At 33.9% G+C, this 26,388-nt stretch overlaps 1 protein-coding gene across 1 annotated transcript in view; it reads right to left on the bottom strand.

Moving 5' to 3' along the window:
* Nucleotides 1-7,298: 7,298 nt before the first annotated feature.
* The window catches only part of ClC-b (chloride channel protein 7), a 48,096-nt gene continuing 29,006 nt past the window's right edge, over nucleotides 7,299-26,388 (bottom strand). Inside the window, exons 8-17 of the mRNA XM_069834774.1 lie at nucleotides 24,546-24,684; nucleotides 22,742-22,835; nucleotides 20,505-20,674; nucleotides 20,069-20,248; nucleotides 16,876-17,085; nucleotides 16,263-16,427; nucleotides 14,757-14,840; nucleotides 12,750-12,830; nucleotides 10,501-10,637; nucleotides 7,299-7,501 (exon numbers count right to left, since the gene is read on the bottom strand). Of these exons, the coding sequence (XP_069690875.1) occupies nucleotides 10,536-10,637; nucleotides 12,750-12,830; nucleotides 14,757-14,840; nucleotides 16,263-16,427; nucleotides 16,876-17,085; nucleotides 20,069-20,248; nucleotides 20,505-20,674; nucleotides 22,742-22,835; nucleotides 24,546-24,684 (1,225 nt within the window). The 3' untranslated portion in view covers nucleotides 7,299-7,501; nucleotides 10,501-10,535. The remainder of the gene's footprint in view (nucleotides 7,502-10,500; nucleotides 10,638-12,749; nucleotides 12,831-14,756; nucleotides 14,841-16,262; nucleotides 16,428-16,875; nucleotides 17,086-20,068; nucleotides 20,249-20,504; nucleotides 20,675-22,741; nucleotides 22,836-24,545; nucleotides 24,685-26,388) is intronic.

Here is a 26,388-nt window from a genome sequence, read left to right on the forward strand (position 1 = left end):
AGGTAGTGGGCCCAAACGGAGGTCGAACCCGCGCACGAACGCAACTCCAGTTCCCCAGGCATGTCAATTATGTGATCTGGGCTATTACTGATACTACCATCAATATAGGTACTTACTTACTTATGGCTTTTAAGGAACCCACAGGTTCATTGCCCCTCTCACATAAGTCCGCTATTGGTCCCTATCCTGAGAAAGATTACTCCAGTCTCTACAATCATATTCAGCCTCCCTCAAACCCATTTTAATATTATCCTCCCATCTACATCTCAGCTTCCCCAAAGCTCTTTTTCCCTCTGGCCTCCCAACTAACACTCTATATACATTTCTGGATTCGCCTATATATGCTACATGCCTTGCCCATCTCAAACGTCTGGATTTAATGTTCCTAATTGGTAACTATTAAATAATAATAATAATAATAATAATAATAATAATAATAATAATAACAACAACAATAATGATGATAACAATAGTATTAATTCGCCTGTTTCTGTAAGTTCTTTAGATGACAACTCTATGTCTAAGTATTTTGCTCGAAGCATCTTAAATAGGTTTTCTGTTAGATAAAAATGACACAAAAACCAAAATAAGAAAAAAGTTTGCAAAGGCCTAAAAAAATAGAAATAAAAAAATCGATCATTATTGAAAGTAAAATTGCAAGGACACACTCGTTATTTTTAATCATTGTCATCACCCTTTCATTGTACTTTCAGCATGTTGGTGTACGAATTGCGGCAATTTCGTTTCGTAGTTGGGTGTTGGATTTGTTTTGTTGAGTGAAAAGAAAGACAAAATCAGCTAAGAGCACTGAAGAATACTTTACATTCCTTTATGTTGTTTGCAGATTGAATCAGAACTAAATTACCAATAAGCCTCTGTGCTGAACAATGAACAAAGGCATTTGAAAAAGACTGTCTTACTAAAACTTGTATACCACACACCCCAGGAAATACCACAGCCCCCTCATATGTGAGAAAAATATGTTTAAAAAAGAAAAATCAAAGGGGATAAGCCTCTGGAATAACATAAAATCAATCCTGAATTTACCCACAAAATCATATGTTGCAATGTTCAGATTCATAACACGCCATGATTCTTAGGTAGGCATCTTCACAGTGGCGTATACTGGTTAAAGGGTTTGGGCTACCGCTGACCCTATTATTACACAAAATATATCTAACAATTACTTTAATTTAAATTACTATGGTAAAACTAATAATACAAAATTATTACATTATGTTATATTATAAACTTTTTCTTTTGTAATTTCCTTGGGCTACCGCCGGTAGCCCCAGTAGCCCGCAAAATACGCCCCTGCATCTTCACAGGATTAGTATATTCCCAACACCATACTGCTTCTTATGCAACCAGGTAGAAGAAATGGACACAGATCACTTAACTTTTGAATCTTTAAAATTATGGAGATCTTGTAGCAAAATACTGAGAAGCAAGAAGGAAAATAATTTTATTGTTAATCCTTAACAATAGATAAATTCAATTTTAAAATGACACAACATAAACTTCAGAATGAAGTGGTTTGCTTCAACAATGGATTTCCATTTCTTTATTTCATTATCAATGGACTTGTAACTGAACCAATTTTATCCCTTTGTAGCATGTGTTCATTGGGTGTATTCAATTACTTCCTTTCTGAAAGGTGGTATGGTAAGAAATTGTTATAGACCTCGATCAGGTCTCAGCTCATGAACCTTGAACTTAATAATAGCTATTCCATCATCAAGGAAGGCTGTGATATAGACACTTATATATTAAACATGAACCAAAAAGAATGGAAATTGGTACACTAGTATTCAAAGATACATGACACATACTAGTCAATAGTGATTAATAATAATTTGTTCATGTAAGTGTGGCTTCTTTAGTTATTACTTCAATGAATAGATAGCGAGGATAATAGTCAGCGTCATCAATAGTACATGAAATATACCCGCATTATAGAATTCAAAATTTCATCTCCCTCAGCTGATTGTAAAACAAAACTAAAGGTACGATCACACGTCGCTACTTTTGCAGCGCTACTTTTATACTGCAGCTGCAAAAGTTGCGTGTCGTGTTCACACGTAAGCCAAAAGTAGCGCGCTGCACGCTACTTTTCGTGCTGCGCAACCCGAGTGCTGCAAAAGTTGCAACTGGAGGTTGCGAGTCTGTTCACACGCAAGGCGCTACTTTTGCAGCCGCAGTCATGCTGCAGGTTCCCATCTCCGTGTTGATTTCTCAATATACATTTTGTGGTTATGTTCGCATTATTAAGAAACTCATGCGAAAGCTTCCTTATCTATTATTTTATTTTCTGTCCTAACTAGTATTCAGAAATTGACATTATGTTTACTATAAAGCTTTTAAAAACGCCTATATACTTAAATGATAACCAACAGTATATTCACAAAATCAATGTTGGCAACCCTCCTGTTTGGAACTACGCTACGGAAAATTTAAAAAATGAATTATATCGTCACCAATTATGCTCAGACTGTGTTGTGTATTTAATAACTGTTACAAATAATTTATTTTCATCACATTTAACATTAAAATGTATCCAAACAATAAAAGTATCATTGACACATTTGGGTGGTAACACTGGTTGAAACCGCAGCAAAAGTTTCAACAAAACCGATATCAAAAATGCTGCGGCTGCAACCCTGAGAACCCTGTTCACACGTCGCTACTTTTAAGTTGTGCGCAGCATGGAAAGTAGCGGGCAGCAGGTTCGGCAGCTGCTACTTTTCAGGTTGCACCGTCGTTCACACGTCGCAGTACAAGAGTTGCGCAGTTTTTTATACTGCAGCGCTGCAAAAGTAGCGACGTGTGATCGTACCTTAAGTTTAGCGGGAAACCTCTAATACTGTCAATTGTGAGAATAATTTAATCTCAATCTATATCATCATTTTCCCCAACATTTCTTTTACCCGTCCCAATAAGTGTCATCTACTGAAAACTAGTAGAATTATTTCAAAGTTTGTTTGTTTGTTATATCTTTGGTTCTGACTATCCTGCAGATAAATAGTTCGCTTATACGATCAGAAAATTCTAGGTCAGATATCTTCGAATGCCAATGTATCATAATTTTAAATGCTGATATTTCTTACAAACAATGGAAAAAAATGTTATGTGAAATTGTACACTGTGCTCCTATACAATTGAGAGATTTCTATGAATTTCTCTCCCATTAAAACAACCCATTTCCTGTTTATTGTTCAACGCCAAACCAGTAATGCAGAACTTCTTAAGAAGCCTCTTTATCACTGACTTGCTTGAGACATTTACATCAGAAATTTTCTTTCAAATTTAAATCTACATTCATTATACAATCCATACTTAGCAAAGGTATTCACTAATAACACGCGATGTTCCGCAATGTACTTCATGTTTTCTACCCAAGATCCACTGGACTAGACAAGAACAGCTAATAGCCTGAGTGCCAGGTATCATGCAGTAAGAACACTGATCACCTAGGTGCTGGAAATCATTTATGGCCTTTTCCATAGAGTTTCCAGGAGAGTGGAGGCACTCTTGATTAGAAACCCTGTAGATTTGGGCTCATCCCAACATTTTTTTTATGCCTTAGAGAAATCTCAGAAAAAACAAACAAGGAAAGTGGTCTTAATTTAGAAGAACGAAAAAACTGCCTCATTTATGTTTTCAGTAATTTTGTCCCTTCCTAGATGATGAACATTATTTCAGTAGGATATCATCTTTTAATGTTAATAGTAACCAGAACATTGTCCTTTAATATTAGAAGTACAGGCCAGTTACTTTATGGGGACTGGTCTGGCGACGCAGTGCTTTGGGCGAGTTCACTGTTTGTTCGAAGGAGTGTTCATTTTAGTCTTTCCCTGGCTGCGTTAGCGGTCACATCTCAGGAGCGTTAGTATGGGTGTACAGTCGCGCTAAGGACGTACTACACCACCACTATCTTGTGTATTGCAATTTAAGGTGTTTGTTACGTACGTTTCATTTAGTTACTTAAATAGTTGTAGTGCTTCTGTTTTGTATTGTTTAGTCTGTAGTATTTATTGTCTAGATTCACTGCTATTTTCTGTTTGTGAAAATGCTGCCTGTTAGAAACAAACTGTAAGGTCGGGTATTGCATTCGCAGTCCAAAGAATTAAGCATAGCTATACAAAATTTAAAAACCAAGAAATCTCTTGGTCCCGACAACATTCATTCAGAATTTTTTTAACATTTTGGGGAAAAAGCCAAGTCTGTACTTTCCATTTTCAATTTATCATGGAACACCTCAATTCCTGCAGCTTGGAAGAAAGCAATCATTGTACCAATTCACAAAAAAGGGAAACCTGCTCATGATGTTAATAGTTATCGACCAATAGCACTATTAAGCATGATAACAAAAACTATGGAGTCCATGATCTCCAACAGATTAACTTGGTATTTAGAATCTCAAAATCTTTTATCACCAAGACTCTACTAATGAACAAGTCATATGCCTTGGCCAAGAAATAAAAGACAGTTTTAACAAAAAAGAAGATACCTTGGCAATATTTATTAACTTTCAATTAGCATATGACTCTGTTTGGAGAAATAAATTATTATTAAAACTACATAAATTAGGTATCTCCAGCAATATGTTCAGATGGATATCAGAATTCCTTAGTCAAAGATTCATTGCTACTAAATTCAATAACTCACTTTCTAGTTACAGACAAACATATCGAGGTCTACCCCAGGGCTCTGTCCTCAGCACAACTTTATTCAATATTTATATAAATGACTTACCCTCCCTATTAGAGGAATCAAACATGAAAACAGCACTATTTGCAGATGATATAGTTTTGTGGACTTCCGGATCTCACAGACATAGAGACAAAATTCAAAATTCTGCTCTTAAAGCTCTAAATCAACTACATGAATGGAATTACATCAAATTTGATGACACTCAATTTAGGCAAAAGTAACTACCAAATATTTTCACTTGTAAAAAAGAAAGAGAATTCAATATCCAATACAATGGCCAACACCTCCCTAGGACTTATGAATCCAAATATCTTGGGAGTTATTTTCGACAGTAAGTTAACAGGGAACAACCATTTGAAATATATTTCTGAAAAGGCTCGTGAAAGATTCTCCCTTCTGAAAAGACTAGCAGGAAAGAAATGGGGTTGCTCTAGAAATACTTTGAACACTACATACAAAATGTTATACAGCCAGTGCTGACATACTGCGGAGAAATTTTAATTACTTCACCTTTCATAAACGAAATAGAACGTGTTCAAAACCAAGCTCTCAGGCTCATTATTGATGGGATCAAAACAACTCCAATAGATTCTATGAGATTCCTCACTAATATTAACAGCATCAAAATGATCATAGAAGAAAAAGCACTGATTCAATATGAAAAACTTATCAGATTACCAGGAAACAATTGGCATTCATATAATCCTTTCTGTAGATTAAAAACTCAAAAAAGTTTCATATCCATGGTTCAAGAATTAAAACAGAAAATCAACGTCCCGAATTTAAAAGAAAACTTACAAATTAAACCAAACCCTTTAACACTATTAAATACAGAGTATAATCTAAATTTTAACACAAGAAATACTGAAATCAGAAGTAAACACTGAAATAATGAAACAATTGTCTTTAGAGACAATTAATATTAGGTACCCTCCACAAAATTGGCTTCATTTATACACCGATGGATCCTTGATCTCCAGGGAACAAGGTGCAGGTGCAGGTGTTACGTGCTGTCTCTTCTCACTTTATAGATCTCTTGGATGTGGAACAACAAGTCTTTATGGAGAAATCACTGCAATAAGTGAAAGTCTCAGGAATCTTCTATGCCACATCAATAAATTCAGGAATGCAGTTATATTGTCAGACTCCAAAGCAGCTATTCTATCAAGTCTCTAGACACACACCTTCATCTCAAATAGCAGAAATAAATAAAATGCTCTCTCAACTAATAACACTCAATAAAAGAATTGTATTCCAATGGATACCATCCCATTGTGGAATCCTGGGAAACGAGAATGCGGATGCTTTAGCAAAGAAGGGCAGCACTGCTACTTACAGACCTGTTACTAAATCTACGTATTCCTCTGTGAAAAGATTTATTAAATCTACATACTTAAACTTCAACAAACAAAATTTGATAACACAATCTCAAGGGAAAAAATGGAACTCTCTGCATCATAATCCACAGTTGATTCTCGATTTACCACGAAAATCGTCTGTAGCTGCATTTAGATTGGCAACAGGCCATGACTGTTTGGCCAAGAATCTGCATAGAATTGGAATATATCAGCCTCCTAACTGTCCATTGTGCAACTCAAATCAAGAAATGGATTCAGAACATCTCAAAATCTGTGCGTCAGTGGCTAACCATGACAATATCTTTGAAAAATATTGGAGTGCAAGAGGTCAAATGACTTTACTGTCAAATGCCTGGCATTAGAAAACAACAACAACAAGAGTTCTATATTTCACAGAAACAGAAGCCCACACTTAAAAAAAATATTATTGAAATTGAAAGACTATCGATTTTCAGGGAGGTATCTCGACTTTGAAGAAAGTTATTTTAAAATTAGGATTTCATTGGAAAAAAAAAAACACACACACAATAATAGCCAAATTCTGGTGGAGCATCACAGCATTAGGGCCAAAAATTTGCAGTATTTGAGGAAATAAAGAAGTACAGAGGAAGGCCACCTCATCATTTACATGGATGATGATTATGATGATGATGATGATGATGATGATGATGATGATGACGATGATGATGCGAAAAGTAACAGTGAAGCAGTTATGAACATTATGGTACTGGTATTTACACATAAGTATATTTCATTGTTAAATATAGTGATTCGATTGCTGCTCATTGTATTTCCACATTAGTGTTTATTAGTGACTATTGTTCCGAACTGCTGCTCATTGTATTTCCACATTAGTTTACTTCTTTAGTGTTTATTATTGTTCCGCACTGTTGCTCATTGTATTTCACATTAGTGTTTATTAGTGACTATTGTTCCGGAGTATGAAGTGAACACAGTGACAGGAGCTCAAAATTATGCAGACGCTGCAACGTGCGAGAGAGCAACGTGAGACTTCATTTCTAATATGACTGTATTTCCCTCCCTCCATCTACAAAATGCTCACTCCATCTCGGATCAGTCTCCCTCCCACACTCGAACCTTCTCCTCTCTCGCATCGACGAGCTGTCACCATAAAGTAACTGGGCTGTAATCAGGTTGGAGAAGGGTAAAGAGTTTGGCTATGAACGAGAGAGATGGAGTTCAAAGGTGCACAAAAAGAATACAAAATTTTAAAATATAAAACATATCATTCAAGCATAATTATGTACACAATTATAATAAATATTACATAATACTTCATGTGATATAATGTACAGGAACAGGACTTTGGCTCTAAAAATTCAGTGTCATGGTTTTATCCCACTCTATCATCATACGACAGTCACAATGACACAAAGACTTGTTCACACCTTGAGATGACTTAGTTTTTCCTGTAACAAATGTACAAATATTGTTTAGCATTTTATTTTGCAATGTTTTTAATTTACTGTAATCTCTATTTAATGTCATTAAAAGGATGCATTAGAATTTATAAAACAATTATATTACTGCTTGTTCTGTATGGGTGTGAAACTTGGACTCTTACTTTGAGAGAGGAACAAAGGTTTAGGGTGTTAAGAATAAGGTGCTTAGAAAAATATTTGGGGCTAAAAAGAATGAAATTATAGGAGAATGGAGAAAGTTACACAACGCAGAACTGCGCGCACTATATTCTTCACCTGACATAATTAGGAACATTAAATCCAGAGTTTGAGATGGACAGGACATGTAGCATGTATGGGTAAATCCAGAAATGCAGACAGAGTGTCAGTTGGGAGGCCAGAGATATAAAGACCTTTGGGAAGGCCGAGAAGTAGATGGGAGCATAATATTAAAATGGATTTTAGGGAGGTGGGATATGATGCTATGGACTGGATTAATCTTGCTCAGGCTAGGGACTGATGGCGGCTTATGTGAGAGCAGCAATGAACCTCCAGGTTCTCTAAAAGCTCTTTGTAAGTTAGTAATAATAGGATAGCGTTATGGATTGAAAAATACACAAGCAATACACTTCAGCATTCCCACACTGATTTCCGAACTAAGACTAAGACTGATTAGGAAGTTTGTATTTGCATTTTTATTTAACTCCGTTCAGGTTATGTGGATTCTTCATCCTAACATTCACTGCCAACACTGCCACTGCTACCCTACCACGCTGAAACCACGACCATGATCAAAACAACCACCCCTGCCACTATCAGCATCATCACTGAAATTTACCCATATAAAGTTGTGTTATCTTTGTTGATATTGAAATTCACAATTTCACTGACCATTAATAAAATTATGAAAGTGACTTAATTCAGAACATTTCAATCTCATTTACTGAGTCAGTTTGCTATGCACAGAAGTTGTAAAATGTGTATAAAAACATTGCACAGCATTTCTCTGATTTGAATATGAAGATTACCAAAATTCCTACGTAGTTTTTGTGTAAACCAATTTTATTTATTTATTATTATTATTATTATTATTATTATTATTATTATTATTATTATTATTACTAATTTTATCATCAAACTCCGATGCAAGTGTCAATTAGAAAAGAAGCAATTCCATTTAATTATTGGACATGATTGTTTAGCTGCTCACTCGCATAGACTATGTATTTACTCGATTCAGTTTATGTTTTGTGTGAAGAGGAAAATTCAATTATGGAGATCACCTGGCAAAACACTCTGGATTTGAAAACTTTCAGCATGAACTTTTGTCAAAATTGTACTGGGAAGCATGAAGGATAATGAAGATCATCCAAGAACCTAGGACTACTACCACTGCCACCACCACGGCCCCCACAGTCACCGTTGCCACCGCCGCCGCTACCGCCACTACCACCATCCCACTCTCACCACTAATTTTATTACATAAATCACAATATTAATATAAAAAGTATGCAAAAACAATAACCAAGCACAAAGCAATTGAAGTCACCACTACACTCTCCATCAACCAAGCACAGTAAATTGATTCATGAGGTCATGTAATCTTATAAGTTAACTGGGCTGTTTCCGTACCTGATGATTACCATAGTAAAGTAGGAGATATTATATCATATTGCCCGAATCTAGTATGATGATTTTTGCATAAAAACAGCCAGGTGGAAACTGTACTCGACTGATTATATTCTCGGTCATCCAGGCCTTCTACTTTGCTCGAAATATGACATCAAGGCATAATTACTCTTTAGGAAGGTACAACACAGAGTATAATGACTAGTTGATTCCAGATTCCAACAAGCAAAATGAAAGACCAAATATGTAGTTGCTGGTCTAGTGGATAATTACAGCACGGAACAGGGTTAGCATTGAGTCAACTATGAAAGGTTTCAAAGAGCACTGTATTTCTAATACCATGGTTGGAAGTTCAAATGATATTTTGTTGAAGGATTACCTGTGTGAATCCAGTTCCAGTTCAGAAGATGAAGTTCTTTTCACTCTGTTAACATTTTCTAAGTGTAGGTCATATTATATTCGAGGTTGTATTAGATTCTGGCTAATACAGTATTCACTTACACTCTAAATAAGGTTATGTTAAAAAATATCTACTTGGAGGATTTGGGAAGAACTGTTTTCAGAACATGGGAGGCGTGATATTAGAAGGAAGAAGAATAACGTGCATATGATTTCCTGATGATATGGCGTTGTTAGCAGAAGAGGAAACAATACTAAGGAATATGCTACTGGAGCAGTACAGGACGAAAATAAAAGCAAACAAGACAAAGACAATGGCTGTTGGAAGAAAAATAAAGAAGGGAAACTTTCGAATACTAAATGAGGCAATAGAGCAAGTGAACAGCTACAAATACTTGGGGTGTACTATAAGCAGTAACAGGAGTTGCTGCCAGGAAGTCAAAAGGAGGATAGCAATGGCAAAGGAAGCTTTTAATAGGAAAAGAGCGTCTTTTGCGGATCTCTGGAAAAAGAATTAAGAAAAAGACTAGTGAAGGGAAGAGACTAGAAGCATTTGAAATGTGAATATGAAGAAGAATGGAGCATGTAAAATGGACAGACAGAATAAGAAATGAAGCTGTGTTGGAAAGAGTGGGTGAAGAAAGAATGAAGTTGAAACTGATCAAGAAGAGAAAAAGAAATTGGCTGGGTCACTGGTTGAGAAGAAACTGCCTACTGAAGGATGCACCGGAAGGAATGGTAAGCAGGAGAAGAGTTCGGAGCAGAAAAAAAAACGCACAGATGCACACATAAAAAACAATTTATAACATGTAAAAATCTTCATTTCATTTTAAATCTTTCTTAAAGGATATGGTAGTAGACTTGAATTCTAAGGTATTTTATCACTGGATTTGCACTATACATGATCCATTATACACCTTACTGGTAAAAGAAGTTACATCACATACTGTGTGCAGATGAAACATGAAATTTATACTCACCACAATAAAAACATTCTTCCTAACAATGTACAATATTATATATTCTCCGAAATTATGAGTTCATTCAGACCCATCCGCCCTCGATGTCGCCAAACCCGATACCTTGCTAGATCCTTTCTTGTTACTATGCCAATCACCTGTAACAATATACAATCATGATCACAAAAACATTAATTTAATCCACTAAAGTCTTACGACGACTTCTCATTTACTTACCAGCAAATCAACACAATATGCACAACATAATACAAAAGGCCATATAAGAATACTATGCTACTTCTTGCTTATCTCCTTCAATTGCTACAATAACATTTTTTAAAGTAATTCATGTAAAGTTCTTAATCCTAAAATTTTAATCTTAAGAATTTTTTGAGTAGAGTAGTAATTTTATAGGCAATAATTAATTTCTCTAAGAAAACATCTTTGGAAAAATAATCTATATTGTTTCATTTGCCATAAAAAATCGAGGAGATTTGGAGAAAATTGTCATTTTGCTTTTTAAGTCATTAATTTTTAGTAAAACGATTGCAATAATTCATGAATGAACAGACTCATAGATACAAAATATGAACTAAATCTGTCGAATAACTTAAGAGAAACTGCTGCACACTGATCATGTGTCAAAAACCATTTTCTCAATATAAGAAAATATTTCCATGAAAAACACGAACTAAATTTCTTACCAGTATCCCAATACTTCCCCCTATGCACTTTATATAATGAGACAGTAAAAATTTGTGTTTATTTATATTATCTTCGCTTAAATATGTGGAAAAAAATTGTTACAAGAGGGTAAAATTATGTAGGATTATATATGAAATGTCCAGTGACCATATAAAAAGAGCATAATAAACAGGATAGCATTATAAGCAGAGCATATTAACGAGGTTTTACTGTACATGAAACCATTTAATATATGATATGATATATATTTGATGTCAACATTTACATCCACGTAATGTGGACCTTACAATTTTGTATCTGGTGCCACAATTACATTCATTACAGATATACCTTTTGCAGATGCTCTTTTAATTTAGATTCATACCTCTTGCTTTCATTCCCTCATTATTGTATCCTCCTCTTTCCCTTACACTCATTCACTATTTACTATAATCTCTTACTTTTGACCTCATCTAAATTGATCAGTATTCCCACCTTTAAAACCTAACGACTTAATTTAGATCATCCAAATCTGACACTTTTCTTGATTTCCAGTTCACTTATATCGAACAACTCTGTTTCTAATAATACTTGTTGCTAATCCTTACTACGCCATAATCCAATTGAATCATTATTATGTCCATTTCTTAAATGCATTACATAATTCTATCTCACTTATTTTCTTCATGCTATGCTTCACTATCCTGGCTAGCCTCCTCCACCATCTTCCTCGCCTATTTTCATTACCTCTCTCTTCTCACTTATCCTCCTACTAAACACCTCAAATGTATTATTTAAAACCATTTAATATATACTACCCAAACAAAATGAACTCTTGTTCTTTAGATTTCACACAAATGGCGTTCTCTGTAGTCCCAAAATGAAAACATGTGACTTAATTTATAATTGTACAGTTTAAACAGACATATGTAATTAATTTTGCTCAAATTTACACAAAATAGCTATGATCATGTGTCATATTTTTCTACGAAGTGAAAACAGTCATTTAAAAGTGCTATTAGTGTTAAAATAAATTAGAGTTTGCTTTGATTTACTCTATTGCACTATTCACCAAGGGCAATGGCTACCTGGCTGGGTCTGGAACTACTGGGACAAAAAAAAAAACATAAATAATTTTGCATATGATTAATTTCTCAGAAATGTTAAGTCTGGAAATAAGTCAGGCAACCCATTTCATTTATTAATTTATTCCCTTATCTAATGAAAGAAACGAAATTAAAAAAGAGATGATGTTAGAACTGATTTCATCAAAATTTTATGATTTTGATTCCAAACAACATAGGCTATTAACTGCTTTTTAAGAAAAAAATATTTTATCTCATGTAAATAATTCCAAGTTAAATTTATTCACACATACTGAATAGGAACAAAAGAATTTAGAAGTAATCACTGCACACAGGGCAGAAAGTTGGACAGTTGGACGAACAGACAAACATACAGCATGCCCAAAACCATTTTTCCACCTTAGATTCCTGTATTTCTGCTAATAGTTTGAATTATATTATATTTTTTTAAGCACGCCTATCACAATATTTGTTGTAAAAGTAAGTAAAAATCATTCTTACCTCATTTGTGTCATTCACAACTGTAAGATGTCTCAATCCCAATGCCCTGAAGAGGCGGAATACACGTGGCAAGGAGGAAGACTGCAACAGACATGAAGATGTGTTACATGTAAGATATAAAATCCTTTAAATTCTGCATCAGCACACCTGAAGTGTATCCTGAAAGACATTAATAAATGAATATGCAAGTGGTAAGTGAACCAATATTCAAATTTAGAATTATAAATTCTGAAGTAAATTATAACTATACAACACAAAGGAAGGAAAAAAAATAAAATAAAAAAAAAAGAAACACATGCACTCCCACCCACGTGTAATGGAGAATTAAATATGAAAGAGGAATTTACTTATCACTTTGTAAACAACCTTCTTATTACAAATGTTAAAATAATTATACATCAAAACAGTACTGTAATTATAAGGGTCTACCAACATTTGTATCAAAATGCATATAGACACATTGCGTGTCTATGTACAGAAATAATAGTGTCAAAGTTCCACCTAGGAGAGAAAAATGTATAAAAACACTAATTTCTACAGTTAGTTACATGTCAGTTCTCAATAATTAGCATGTCTCGAGAATAATCAGAAACATTTTATAGTTACACTTTCATTTTGGAAACATGTAAGAACGAGTGACAAACTTCGTTTGCCCAACTAATTTCAGGAAGTACTGAGTTAAGGATGAGATGACTTAAAACTTGAAATTTGTTTGCAGAAATGAAACAATGCATTTTGGTAGTTCATGTTTTTTATATATACATCTACTGTGCATCCTTTACTTCAATCTTTGAATCAATTCTAATCATTAGCAAAGATAATTATACTATTAACTGCGACTTCCAAGAGGCTCATTCTGTTCCAAAACATATCTCCCGAATATGCGAACTGTTTATTGTGCTCAGAATTAGAATTATACCAAACGATCAGACTAGGCTGGGTCCATGACATGGAGTTTTTGCTCTCAGTACACACTCTATATTCTTCCAAGCACCAAGAGACATCTGATACGGTGTGAGACTCTGAGTAATAGCTGTGTACGGCAAATAAACGATAATCTTTGTTTGACCCACGCCTATCACCTTCTAATAATAATCTTTCGTGACTGGTATACATCAGCAAGCCCCGAAAGATAATTTTCAGTGAGTAGTGTGTGTTAGTCTTCCTTTGATACAAGTTAAGAAAAATAGAAGACTTCTGTTAAAAAAAAATAATATGCAATTCATACTTACTGGCAGAATTTGCAAGAAGTATGAAGATGATTTGAGCAACAATTTCCTGGTGTTGATGTTTCAAGTCATTCAACTGTTCATAATTTTAGAAACAAATTTCAGGAAAATGAAAAATGTTATAGTTGTTATAGACAAAAATCTCAATCACATGCGTCAAGTGATAAGGGAAGAAACTTTGTACGACAATGCATTTCGAATATATAATATTCTTCTAAAAAATCTCTCAGGCAGCTCTCTCAACAAAAAGCAATTTCCTGTGTTGGTTTGGAAGCAACAAAATCATTAAAATTAAAACCTTATAAACTTACAGTGATGCATGAATTAAGGCCAAGTAATTCAGTTTATTATTGTTATCCAAATACTGAAACCCTATTTTACCCTTTGGTATATTAGGGTTGCAGTAATTCAGTTTCTAGATGCAAGTTGTGCGAATTAATTTTGACTAGTGTTAATTTTTCTTTTCTTTTCAGATGAGGTCTTGTTCCATCTGTGTAGATATGTAAATTCTCAAAACAATCGACAATGGAATAGATAAAAACCAGACCTCCCCTATGAAGTGCTCCTTCACGACCAGAAAATTGGTGTTTGATGCACCATTAGCAGCAAACATTCATTTATTTTATATTATACTTTTTTTAAGATCAAAGTGGAGGTGAGGAGAGTGGATTTGATTAATTAAGCCCTCCAGACTTAACCAAAATTCACCACAATGGTTAAATATCAGTTCTATCAGGGTCCAATCAGAGACCAGGAAAATGCATGCATAAATACTTACATGTTGAACTGTATATGGTGAGGGATTCATGAATGGTCTCAGATCTATTGTATAGCCTCTCTCCTCCTCAGTAACATTCACTTCCTATAACATAGATAAATAATCACACTCATAATTACTTAATTTTATTCTATGAATTCTGTTATAATGGACGTATTTAACTTGTATTATGCTAAGTTACAATTTAATGAGAATGACTTTAATTGTAGCTTACTCTCACTTACTATGACTTATCCATGTCTAAATTGGGAGATCAATATTTAGATTACATAGTTTCGAAGTCACAACATATTCTATAATGTAAAATGTTTAAAAATGAAAGTGAAGAGATCAAAATATATAAAGTCAATACACTGTACCACGACCATGAATTACAACAACAATGTTCATTATATTGGAATTCAGTTTTGTATAGAATAATTCTTTACTTAGCTAAGACTTCTCTCTGCCACCAATCCATTCTTATAGGTGCAACATCAAAGATGTTAGCACTAACTGTCAGATCAAACGAATGTAACAGTGGATATTTGTATAATAGTTATGGATTTTTTAATTGAGACACATTCGTAAAGCAATTTTCGTGAAGAAAGTATTGATAAAATTATATAGAAGTTCCAAAATTATCTAGTTCCTGATAAAACGAAAATATATCAATTAATGGCAAAATCTTGTGTTAGATAAAACCGGAAAGAGATCAAAATGTCTTACTTGAGAGAATTATTAACATTTCATTTGAAGAATTTCACGTTTTGTAGAAAATAATCTACAGAAACAAGCTGTGCATATAGTCATTTCGAGAGTCTACTTTTTACAGTTTTAATCAGTTTTAAGTTTCACCAGTAGATGACTCATCACTATACGAGAATGCAGCATGAGAGAGGTCAAAGCCAGCGACATTTGTAAACACTTTTTAGTATTTTATTAATATCAACACTAAATAAGGAAACCCCTTCTTAACATTTTTTTATTGCTTATAGAAAGAGTTAAAAAGTAAATTTAACTTTTAAAAAATATAGGGATTGTATTCAAAGGAAACAATTTTAATACTTCATAGGCAAGTTATCAAGAAACAAATACAAAATGTATTAAAAAAGAGAACATACCACCCACCTAAGCAAGAAGATAATGGTAATACAGTATGTAAATTTGCGTATTTCATGAATCACTAGTTCTTGAGACATAAGACTCCTTTGTACATACCGATATTTAAAAACAATTTTCCCCACTGCTGAAAATCAATGTCTTTTCAAGGTTGATATTTAAAAGAATACATATATTTTTTATTTATGTTCTTTCACTATTATAGTGGTTGTTACCTTCGCTCATACTTGTAGTCCGTCACAAAATTATAAATTACATAATTTATAATAGTATATAATGATATTTTTTGTAATTTCGTTACTGATAAAACTAATTAGATAATGCAGCATATGATGATAATGACATTTATGCGAACTACAGAATTGTTTAGTGTTGCATTTTGAAAGAAATATGTAAGGAATTTACCTGAATTGTGGGATATCGTGGATATTCATCCCTAAACATCTTCAATGATACCTGCTTGAAATTCCAAATTTCTGGTGATTCATTAAAGATCTTATTTTTTAGTAGTACTATGAGCTGGGATCTTAGTATCATTCCTCTAAAAGTGCGAGACAATTCTCCATCACTCTGCAAAAAAATAAAGAGTTTACTTTAAAGTAAAACTTCATCTCATATCATTACTATGAATACATCAACAGGCAAGATGTGCCAGGAGTGTGATGTAATATATTTAGGATTGCACTATTCAGAAGCCAATCAGTAAATCGGAATAACCTGAATTTCTTATTATTCTCAGTAGCAAACTCATGTATGTGGACGATATTGTATACAAAATATAAATAAATAAACAGTTGCTTTATACAAGATATCACAGAATAAAGCGATTATGTATTTTTATTCCTGAATTTTCTGTTTTGAAATGGGTAAAACTTAAAAACCTGGAAATCTTAAATCAATGTGCCAAAGTCACGCATTCAAAGTCATTCATCCCTGTGACATGTAACTCAAACTCCATATTATAGTCAGAATATTGAAACATGGTATTATACTTACGTAAATAGGTAAGAATGCTAACCTGTCCATTAGGATGAGGATCCACCACTGGAAAACCGTTGTAGGATTCCGTTTTGAGAACATCCACGATACGTCCAACAGATTCAATTGTACTGAACGTTACAACTGGATTATTCATTACTTCACTGGCGTAAATATTGTAAGACAGTGGAGGTGGTTCCCATGGCAACAGTGGCACTCCACTCAGTTGAATATGAATATCATAAATACCCTAAAATTGAATTATTTATTAATGTACCATTTTGTGTAAAGGAGCTCTTCCCTGACCATGTCCATCACCAAACGTTCTTCTAAGAGCATGCTGGATATCAGCAAAATTTACCGGTATTGGTTCTTATTCATGGTAGTTTTTCCACTTTATTTCAATAACTTATCTTCCGAGAATGGAAACAAAATATCGTTCTTTTACGCTTCTTTGGATTTTAATTTTTTATCTAATTTTTCCATTAATTTACCAATTTCACTTCAAGCATTATCACAGGAATAATTATTGTAGTAGTAGGCCTACTTTCATGCTTTGCCACAAAATAGCAAATAATTCTGAACAAGATTTATTCACTTTTCTTCATTCATATTATTAAATTGTAATTTTCTATATACCTACTGTTTCAGCAATAACTTTCTTACAAATTACGTTACCAAAAATGGATATGGCTTTTTTTTTTATTATGGGTTCATGAAAACATACTGTCATAACCGAAACAAGAAATTAATAAATGTTCTATACTTGTTTTTTTGAAAGATGGGACATGGCAGTTAAGCAGCCGAACTTGGAACTATAGTCCTATGTTGCCAATATGGAAGCTAGGAATTGATGTTAAGATAGCTGACGTTAAAACATCCATTGACAATTGATGTGAAGGTAAGAAAACAATACAAAAATCGACAGAGAATCAAAAACGAAATGTCGCCAAGAGAGCTATTAAGCACTTGCCATGTGGGAACGGTAAGTTTGGCAATTCAACCACTGTTACCATAGCAACAGGCCTACCAAGCTATGTGACATTCAGTTGTTTTTCTGATTGCAATGCTCCTGTCATGTCCCATCTTTAAAAAAACAAGTATAGCTTATGAATTCTGTTCAATTCGACATGCCACTTTCTGCTATCTTCCATTTAACTACAGTGTGGAGAGAAATTCTGTTTGTTGACCATGGTCATAGAAAGAAAAATAAAGAAGGTAAACTTGCGAATTCTAAATGAGGCAGTAGAGCAAGTTGACAGCTTTAAATAATTAGAATGTACTGCCAGGAAGTCAAAAAGAGGATAGTAATGGCAAAGGAAGCTTCTAATAGGAAAAGGAGCATCTTCTGCAGACTTCTGGAAAAAGAACTAAGGAAGAGACTAGTGAAGTGCTTTGTATGGAGCATGGCATTGTATGGGGTAGAAATGTGGACTTACAACAAAGTGAAGAGAAGTGAATAGAAGTATTTGAAATGTGGATCTGGAGAAGAATGGAATGTGTGAAGTGGACAGACAAAATAAGAAATGAAGCTGTGCTGGAAAGAGTGGGTGAAGAAAGAATAATGCTGAAACTGATCAGAAAGAAGAAAAGGAATTGGTTGAGTCACTGGCTGACAAGAAACTGCCTATTGAAGGATGCACTGGGGGAAGGATTGGTGAAGGGGAGGGGAGTTCGGAGTGGAAGAAGATATCAGATGATAGACAACATTAAGATATATGGACCATATGAGGAGACAAAGAGGAAGGCAGAAAATAGTAAAGATTGGAGAAAGCTGGGTTTGCAGTGAAAGACCTGCCCTTGGGCAGAACACTAAATGAATGAAATGAATGAATATGATTTTTCGAAAGGAATGCTGGTATTTTTTAGAATAATTTGTTTTTAAAAACAATGTAACTATGCATACATTGAGTCTCCAGTCCACCTCTTGTCAGACATGTTGTAGCTCCCTCCAGTGATACTTTCAACCACACAAAACTAAATGAGAGTAGACAAGTGCTCCCTTAGCATCTGGGAGAGAACGATCTATGATTCAATAACAGCAGCTATACCAGACTTGGATTTTTATATAACCCTAGAGAAAAATCTCAGTAAGTTAAGTCAGAGAATCAATCCTCCTCTACCAATTCACTTCCCAGAACATTTCTCATTTAGAAAGTCAGGAACTAAGCTGAAGAAATGTAATTGTGCCCCATCAAACTGATCAAATCGAAAGATGTTTTCTTTATTTATGAATACTTATGGAAAACTATAAATTTACATATGTACAGAAATGAGTTACCGGTACTCATTACCATTTTCTTGGGATATGAAAATAGTTCATAACTTTTCTGTCTGTTAAATGCACACCACATTCAACTGTATTGCTCACACTCTTCTTAAGAACTCAAATCTTGGCTGTTTAATTATATTCAACAATATTTCTGAACTACTTCCAAACGATACACTTTTAAGCTTAGCTTTTCTGAAGACCATTTTTTTTGCAATGGCAGAGCCCTTAACTTGTTGGTATTCATTCTGACTCTGCAAGCATGGCTCACAGATGTCGCTAGTGCCAAGAAGCATACACCACTCAGTTTGTCAGAGACTATTAAGAGTATACCACTGGCAGTGGGTTTACAACAGTTGAAATGAATGATTATGATGGCGAATTGTTGTATATGTGACAGGGGAACTAGAATACCCAGAGAAAACCTCAGTATTGTCTACATCATGGGCTTAACTAACACAAGTTATAATTTTCTGAAAAACTCTGTGGATAATAGTTCAGCACTTGCACAGGTGAAAGGCTTTATTGGATTCCACTGGAATGCTTTGTGAATACGTTCAATTATTTCATTCAATGTGACCAGTCTCCCTGCAGATTTCCTATTTTCAACATTTCATGCCTCTTTAAATACTTATACTACATTTTGATGTTCTTTTCACTCAGCCTGCAATTACACACATTCTTGAATTCACACTGTATCTTAATAACAAATTCAAATTTTGCATACAGTACATTCTTTGCCTTTGCTGCAAGAAAGCTGTGATGACTTCAGGAATAATACTGAATTGTTACCAATCAACCTTTAGGTTGCACCCACAATCTTATCCATACGAACTGTTTGAGTGATTTCACCAATAAAGTGAGCATCGCTGTAAGTTTCTTCATTCTAAAACGAGAAATACTTAAAAACTCAGCATTCTTTTTGGGAAATTTATATATTTATTTCTCAAAAATAAGTTCTCACCTCATTGAAGAAGTCACCAATCCACTTAGCCATTATAAGCGTAAGCATAAGAGGGAGACCAAAACTGATATTACCAGTTGCTTCTATAAGAATCACAGTCAAGCTAATGGTCATCCGTACTACACCTCCCAGCTGTGCAGCAGCTCCCACAAGTGCGTACTTTCCAGGATCAACCCAACGCTGAAATAAAATTATATTCAATATTACTATATTGGTATTTTACTTTCTAAACATCTTATTTTAAGTGCTACATTTTTTAAGTCTGAAGTAGTCTCTAAGTGATATGTTTAGAGGGATACAATTCACTGCTGAATTACTGTCCATTTCTATTGAAGATAGAGAAACTAGTTTAGATTCTGTAAACATTTAGTCCCAAGTAAGTTACTATATTAACAATAAATTAGTAACTCGCAACAAATTTAACATTGTTACTTACACCATTTGGAAACAAAGTGCCCAGTCCCATACCAACCAGACGTCCCCATGCAGCACCAGTGAGGAGTGATGGAATGAAGAGACCACTGGACACACTCAGGCCATATGTCCAGCAAGACAACAGAAAGTAGAAAACGAAGAATACAACAACAGACACTGCTTTATGTGATCCTGAAAATGAAACAACATTACTTACTGTTACAGTAGAACCTCTATTATCCGTGGTAATGAAGGGGGTGGGCTGAACGGTTAATCGAAAAAATTGGATAATCCGTACCATAAAAGATTTTCATAAATTTAGTGAATAATGCTTACACTTTCGTAATTCCTTTCGTGGTTTTGTCGGTGTTGCGTTTAATATGCTAGACAGTGGATCAGAAGTAAGTCTGGTTATCAACGACGAGTTTTTAAGGGGCAAGGAAACTCCTTGTAATGGCTGTCTGTGGGAAGATATCAGTATTGGAGGTCTCGTGTTGTAGATTTACGACTTTCTACACTCCAATCTCATATTCTGATGCGAGATGAGCCACGGTATATCTTTCCCCAAACCACTAAATTATTTACACTTTTTTTTTTCCGATTCTTAGCACAATGAGTGTTCGTTTGATACCCGTACAAAATATTTCATATAGAAGTTATACAGTATGACAATTCGAATAATAGACCATACTGTGTAAGGGGAAAGGCTTGTAATAACCCTCTCTAGAAAAAAAATAATGTGCTAATATAATGTGCAATACTTCATATATTTCTGCAGCAAAAAAAGCGAGAGAAAGACAGACAGTTAATCCAGCAATTGGTTAACAGGGTGGTGGATAATCGGGGTTCTATTGTATATATAACTATGTATACGAATTTTACATCATGACCTGGTATCCTCCTCTGGATGAATATGCCATACTTGTAAACTCTGCCACACAGGTTGTCCTTGACACACCACAGGTGGTCTACAGTGCACCAGCGTGATGATTATGATGATTAATGGAGCAATGGTGGAATGTCAGTAAGGGAAGTGAATACCATGCAAAAACATACCATCCAACACCGTCTTTGTCCACAACAAATTACACATGGACTCACTGGGATTCGAACCCAGGTTACCAGTATGGAAAGCTGATGCTCTAGCTGTTCAGCTAACAGTGCGATCTGTATATAGCATTATATCACACGCTTATTGTATATCAGTAATCATTACATGTCATACCCGTGTATATCATATGTATAATACAATGAGTGAATCACAAAATTAATCTGCTACTTGCAGTGTTATTCCTGAAAACACCCTAATTGAATTCATACGAACATATGTCCAATTTTGAACAGTAATGCAGTCATTTTATATTTAGAGCAATGCATCACTATAAATGATATTCGTTCATGCAAAAGGTTACACTACCCACATCACACAATGATAATCTGTGTTAAATTGGTCTGCACATTTTTTGTGATGGCACATAGTTCATAAGTGTGTGGAGTGCATGGTATAATGTTGTGAAGCAGAAAATTATTTTTTTATTCTTCTGTAAACTATGTTTATGCAGGGAGATCAAATTCTAACAATCAAAAAATAATAATTCATGACGCACTGTATTTACTTTTATGCTCTGTGAAATGAAATAATGATAAAAATCCTTTTATCAAACTGAAAAAAAAAAAACATGAAACTTCCAGAGAAAATATTTTAAACATAATATGCCATTGCACAACACTTCTAGCATATATGCCACCGTTATAAAGATCTGAGACACATGTTGATATGACTTCCGTGAATTACCTTGTATATATATATATATATATATATATATATATATATATATATGTAAGATGATAATACAGATCATACTGTGTCATGTATCACACCACATTACATATTATCATGTACTGTAAATAGCAGTATAACCAGTAATGAAATTATACTTAGAGGTAAATCTCTCATTACAATGTTAACCTAAGAGATAATTGAATCGCACTTTTTAGAAAGGAACTATGTCAAAATTTGCGATTTTTATTTTAACTGATGAAATGATTAATACTTTCAATGCGCACTAACTGGCAGACAAAAACACTGAGTCAAACCTCTCCCTGTATCTTTAACATCAAGTTGATATTTATATACGGCGCTGGTAAACTGGTATTTATTCATAAAATAAGTTTCTTTTGCTCTCCAGAAAAGTAGCATATTTTGACTTAGTTCCTTTCTAAAAAGTGCGATTCAATTACATATTTACTTTCAATCACCTGGAGGATCATGGAACAAAGAACGAACACTTGCTTCTGGAGTTTGGAACCAGATGGCAGCAACTGCATTATATTCCCCATCACCACAGTACATCTAATAAAAAATATATTAAAGTAAGCTTACAGTATCAAATATGTTTAAAAAAATATGTTATTATCTAATGCTCTGCTATCTTAGCAATAAAGCCATCAGTTGATTAAAATATATATATATTTTTTTTTACATTAACCAGTATTATTACGTTAAATTCTGCTACAAACTAAGCTACTAAATGTACTAAATGCAGAGACAGTAATATAAACTATTTTGATCAAATGAAAAATTATTAACAAGAGTTACTAATGACAAAAAACAACATAAGTCACAAATTTTTGCACAAGAATTCAGAAACATGAAAATATTTAAAGCTTTAAGGCATATATTCTCGGAAAAAAAAGTAAACAGTCACTCAATTTATTCCATAATGAAATTAATGGTCATGCAAATCATTTATATGTGAATCTATAATGTAAATATATACCTGTTCTAAAATGAAGGAAAAACACTGAAGTCTTTTCAGAATTTAAAAAAAGAATGTCACAAAGATGACACATAACCTCATTATATGTTTTAAGCACTTCACAACAGTTTAGTTTTTTCATTATGTTGCCTGTGAAATTGTTTATAGTTTATTTTCTTAAACTATTATTCAACAGACATACATCAATGAAAACCATGTACCATACTCAAATGTAAAGACGAACGTTGGTTTTTAAAGAACCTGGAGATTCACTGTCACCCTCACATAATCTGCCATCAGTTCCTATCTTGAACAAGATTAATCTAGCCCCTACTATCATATCCCACCTCCCTCAAAACCATTTTAATATTATCCTCCCATCTATGCCTCGGCCTCCCCAAAGGTCTTTTTCCCTTAGGTCTCTCAACTAACACTCTATATGAATTTCTGGATTCACCCATACGTGGTACATGCCCTGCCCATCTCAAACATCTTAATTTAATGTATCCTAATTATGTTAGGTTAAGACTCAATGTGTGCAATTCTGCGTTGTGTAACTTTCTCCATTCTCCTGCACTTCATTCCTATTAGCCCCAAATATTTTCCTAACCACCTCGAACATCCTTAACCTCTGTTCATTTTCTGGAGTACACATAACAATACGTTATTTATAATTCCAAACTGTAATGCACTTTAATTTTTTTATTATGTCATATTAATCATTTCATTATGATGGACACAAATATCCAAATCTCAAAATAACTGTCATTACACACTGTAACAATAAACAGTAAGTATATTTGTGTTAGGATGTCTGTTGCACTACAATTACATAACTTGCAATCGCATATTTTACTAAATTTTTTGCACATAGGCCTACATATATTTGCATTTAATGCATGATTTAGTTTATATATATATATATATATATATATATATATATATATATATATATATATATATATATATATATATATATTCAAAATGCAGTAATTACTAAACATGAATGCATTTATGAAACAAACACACATTTCACGAATATTACTACTAAAAACAACATTTTGCCATTTAAGTTTCAAATGACTTACCATAACATGAAGCATAGATTTCCATAAAAGAGATGTACAATTAACATCACTAAGTGTAAATTTTCAACACATCTCTATAATCACATCAGTACATTGATTCATCACTTCATCCCAAGAATTCTGATAACTACAACTCAGTTAAGGCGATAAATGAAAAGAGATCTTAAGACCTCCTTTTTTACAATATAATTACATTAGTATCTACTGTCTTCTAACCTGAATAGGATTGTTGGTGGGATCCTGCCCTAGAGGTTTACAATCATTGAGAAAATACATCATCATAAATCCCAGTGTTGCAGATACTGCAGCAACTATCACAGCCTCCAACACTCTCATCCAGCAAGCTTTAATATTTCTGCAAAAGTTATGAGAAAATCAAAATTAGGCAACCAATAGAATTTATAAACTACTGTATGTTCATACTAACATTTTATAAATATAATGTGTACAAGTGAATTGAATTTACTAGAAAAAAGAAACCATTGACAAAATGTAGTAATTTACAGATTCCTTCTCATTCAAGAAACAAAAACATATCTGTAATTGAGTTAGTACATATAAATGAATGAATGAATGAATCAATCAATCAATCAATGACGTTTTAAGTTTAAAAGCTACTCAAATACAGTAAAACTTCGTTTACACATTTCTCACATTTTTTTCTGAAGTCCTGACGAAATTCCTATACTTTTCATGTTAATTTATTTCAGTTATACGTTTTTTTCACTTATACGATCTATTTTAAACCCCAGGAGATACAAAACTTAATTTATATGTTCTAATTCAATTTTGCTCGAAAAGTAGATTTTCCATGAAAATGTAAGAACTCGAAAATACATGACAATTTCATTGTTAAGATGTCACTGACTTTGAAATTCCTGGAAATTCGAAGCTCGACATTCTTGTCTCCACACATGCTAGCTTCAGTAAGTTGGTTATGCACTAGTGGGAGAATGAATTCAGAGAGGGTAGAGAAAATACTAATATGTGCAGAGGGAAGAAATAGAACATTGTAAACAATGAGGATCCAGCGCCAAAGCTGTAACTGAACTGAATACAACTATCCTAACACTTCTCCAAACTGACAATATTTTGACAGTAGACTCAACCTGATATGACTAGAAGGTTGCTGATTGATTTTTGGTGATTGTAACACTGATGCAGATGCTATAAAGACAGAGATGTTTCTGTTTGTGATGAATGGGAGATCGGGGTTCATTTGATGACTATGTGGCTGAGGATACAAACGTTATCACCAATGAAGTCATGACAATCTCAGAAATTGTTGAAGACATTCACAGGAGTTCTGCGAGGAAGATTATGATGATGTAGATAATGAGCCAGCCTCCAACAATCTTGTATCCTTTAATGATGCTATTACTGCTTTAGAAACAGAGAAATGTTTTGTAACAAAGTGTGATGTAACTGAACAGCAGATGTAATGAAATGTCATTTTAGCTATGGTATGTTTTTTCTCAATTATACGTTTTTTTTTTTTCCTTCAGACCCTATAAAAAACGTATAAATGAAGTTTTACTGCATAAATACAAAATAATTTATATACACTGCAGAAGTCTAGAATTACATGTTTCACTATTTCACAAAGTGAGCAACTTCAAGCCGGCCTGCTTCAGCTACCTGTGCCGTGAGCAACTTAAAACCGGTCAGCTTCAACTATCTATGCTGTCTACCATCTCGAGTAGTCTTTGTTGTATAGCAACTTAAAACCGGTCAATGCTTTAGCAAGAAGGGCAGCACTGCTACTGTTAGACCTGTTACTAAATCTACGTATTACTCTGTGAAAACATTTATTAAATCTACATACTTATAACTTCAACAAACAAAATTTGATAACACAATCTCAAGAGAAAAAATATAACTCTCTGCGTCATAATCCACAGTTAATTCCCGATTTACCACGAAAATCGTCTGTAGCTGCATTTAGATTGGCAACAGGCCATGACTATTTGGCCAAACACCTGCACAGAATTGGAATATATCAGTCACCTAACTGCCCATTGTGCAACTCAAACCAAGAAATTGATTCGGAACACCTCAA

The sequence above is a fragment of the Periplaneta americana genome, chromosome 9 (genome assembly GCF_040183065.1).
Source record: "Periplaneta americana isolate PAMFEO1 chromosome 9, P.americana_PAMFEO1_priV1, whole genome shotgun sequence".
Classification (NCBI taxonomy): Eukaryota; Metazoa; Arthropoda; class Insecta; order Blattodea; family Blattidae; genus Periplaneta; species Periplaneta americana.